General features: G+C 37.1%; 1 protein-coding gene across 1 annotated transcript in view; it reads right to left on the bottom strand.

Annotated features, from left to right (window-relative positions):
* The window catches only part of RAD51 (RAD51 recombinase), a 45,671-nt gene that overhangs the window by 23,109 nt on the left and 20,087 nt on the right, over positions 1–2,475 (bottom strand). The window contains exon 4 of the mRNA XM_012649122.1: positions 1,616–1,710. Coding sequence (XP_012504576.1) covers positions 1,616–1,710 — 95 coding nt within the window. The remainder of the gene's footprint in view (positions 1–1,615; positions 1,711–2,475) is intronic.

Genomic DNA, 2,475 nt, shown 5'->3' with positions numbered 1-2,475 from the left:
TTTGAGATAGGATCTTACTCTGTTGCCCTGGGTAGAGTGCAGTGGCATCATCATAGCTCACTGCAACCTCAAACTCCTGGGCTTAAGTGATTCTCCTGCCGCAGCCTCCTGAATAACTGGGACTACAGGCATGCACTACCACGCCCAGCTAATTTTTTCTATTTTTTGTAGAGATGGGGTCTTCCTATGTTGTCCAAGCTGGTCTTGAACTCCTGGCCTCAAGTGATCCTCCCACCTCAGCCTCCAAAAGTGCTGGGATTACAGGCGTCAGCCACAACGCCTAGCCTGTCTTGACTATTATTGTAGCTTTATAGTAAGTTCTAAGAATGTTTTAGCCATTCTGGGTCCTTTGCATTTCCACATAAATCGTGATTAGTTTGTCAATTTTTGCAAAAAAGATTGGTAGAATTTTGACAGAGACTGTGTTTAATCTACAGATCAATTTGAGAACTGCTATTTTAATAATATTGCGTTTTCCTATCCACAAATGTGGAATGTTTCCCTTTATGTACATCTTCAATTTCTCTCAGCAATGTTTTGCTATAGTTTTCAGTGTACAAGTCTTATTCTTCTTTTGTTAAACTTATTCCTAAATATTTTCTCTTTCATGCTACTGTAAATGAAGTTTGTTTTCTTCATTTTATTTTTGAATGGTTCTTTGCCAGTATACAGAAATGCAATGGGGGCAGGAAAAATAAATAAATAGAAATACAACGGATTTTTGCATAGTGACACTGTCTCCTACAACCCTGTTAAACTAATTTAGTTCTAGTTCTTTGTGTCAATTCCTTAGGGTTTTCTACAAACAGCATGCCATTAGCAAATACAGTTTTACTTCTTCCATTCCAATCCCAATGCCTTTTATTTCATTTTCTTGCCTGACTACACTGGCCAGGACCTTCAATTCAATACATTTTGAATATAAGTGATAAGAGTGGACATCCCTGTCTTGTTCTTGATTTTAAGGGGGGAAACCATTCAGAATTTTATCATTAAGTACGCTAGCTGTAGATTTTTTGTAGATGCCCTTTATCAGAGCATCTGATAGATGTCCTATCCATTATTGAGAGTGGGATACTAAAGTCTCGACCCATTACTGAAAGTGAGATATTCGTCCCCAACTATTATTGCTGAAGTGTCTATTTTTCCCTTCAATCCCACCAGTTTTTGTTTCACATATCTTGGGGCTCTGTTGTTAGGTGTGTATGTTTACAATTGTTATATCTTCCTGATGAACTGACCTTTTAACTATAAAATGTTCCTCTTTGTCCCTAGTAATATATTTTTGTCTTAAAGTCTATTTTGTCTGATATTAGTATAGCACTCAAGCTCTTTTATGGTTACTGCTGTATGGAGTAGCTTTTTTCATCCTTTTACTTTCTGAAGTGTTTCTCTGGAAGACAAAGGATCTTGTTTTTTAATCCAGTCTGACAACAACTCATAGATTGTTGACTAAAGAATGCCTTTTTCCACTAAGGAAGGTCATTCTTATGAACCATATATACAACTTTGGAATGTGGAATAATAGAAGAGACATTCTTGAGCCAAACTAACCCTGGCAAATCACTACAGTGACAGATGCAGCCATACTCTCTTGTCTAATCCAGTAACCTACCTCTCAGCCACTGCTAGCAGCCGTTCTGGCCTAAAGGTACCCTCGGTGTCAATGTACATGGCCTTTCCTTCACCTCCACCCCGGTCAATCGGAAGCTACAGACAACAAAAAACAGTGGAAATGAACACTCTATTTCTGATAAAGCTGACCAAGTTCCCCATGACGTCTCTGTAATTCCTCCCAACCCCAATAAAGCAAAGGAAAAAAACACTTAAAAATAACAATCAGAGATAGGTAGGAGGCATTCCCTTCTGACAGAAACACAGCTAGTAGTAGATGTAAAGCTCATTGTGTCTCATAGTACATGCAGCTATAGTCTTGTCAGAATTGGATTGCTTAGAAATATAGTCCAAAGTAGGGGATAAAATTCTATAACTGTATACAAATACAAGATTGATTAATTCAAAAACACAAACGTTTGGAAAACCTTTAATCAATAAGGGAGCCTAATCCAAAACCTAATTAATTTTAGCATGTCTAGACCAAACTTATACTTCACTTTATTGAGCAGAGTTCATTTCTAAAGGTTACAAAAGGGGCTTGTCAATGACTCAGAAAGACCTATAGCAAGTTTAAAGTGTCAGCAAGAAAGAAGAATAAAAAGGTGTTTGCTCCTATATATAGATGCTAAAAATGAAGGGAGAAAAAGAAAAAATAAGTAGTAGAAATTAAGAGTTAAAAAAAGGGAAAGAAAAGAGAGGAATATGGAGTATAATAAAAACCATCTCATGAGCCACTCAGGGAAATGTCTGCTTTAGGCTATCCATTCTATGTCAGATACCTTTGAATCCTTCTACAGATTCTTTTTCTTTTTTTTTTTTTGAGACAGAGTCTCACTCTACTGCTCTGAGTAGAGTGCC

The sequence above is a fragment of the Propithecus coquereli genome, unplaced genomic scaffold (genome assembly GCF_000956105.1).
Source record: "Propithecus coquereli isolate 6110/MARCELLA unplaced genomic scaffold, Pcoq_1.0 Scaffold3, whole genome shotgun sequence".
Lineage (NCBI taxonomy): Eukaryota > Metazoa > Chordata > Mammalia > Primates > Indriidae > Propithecus > Propithecus coquereli.
This window is presented reverse-complemented; position numbering and strand designations above follow the sequence as displayed.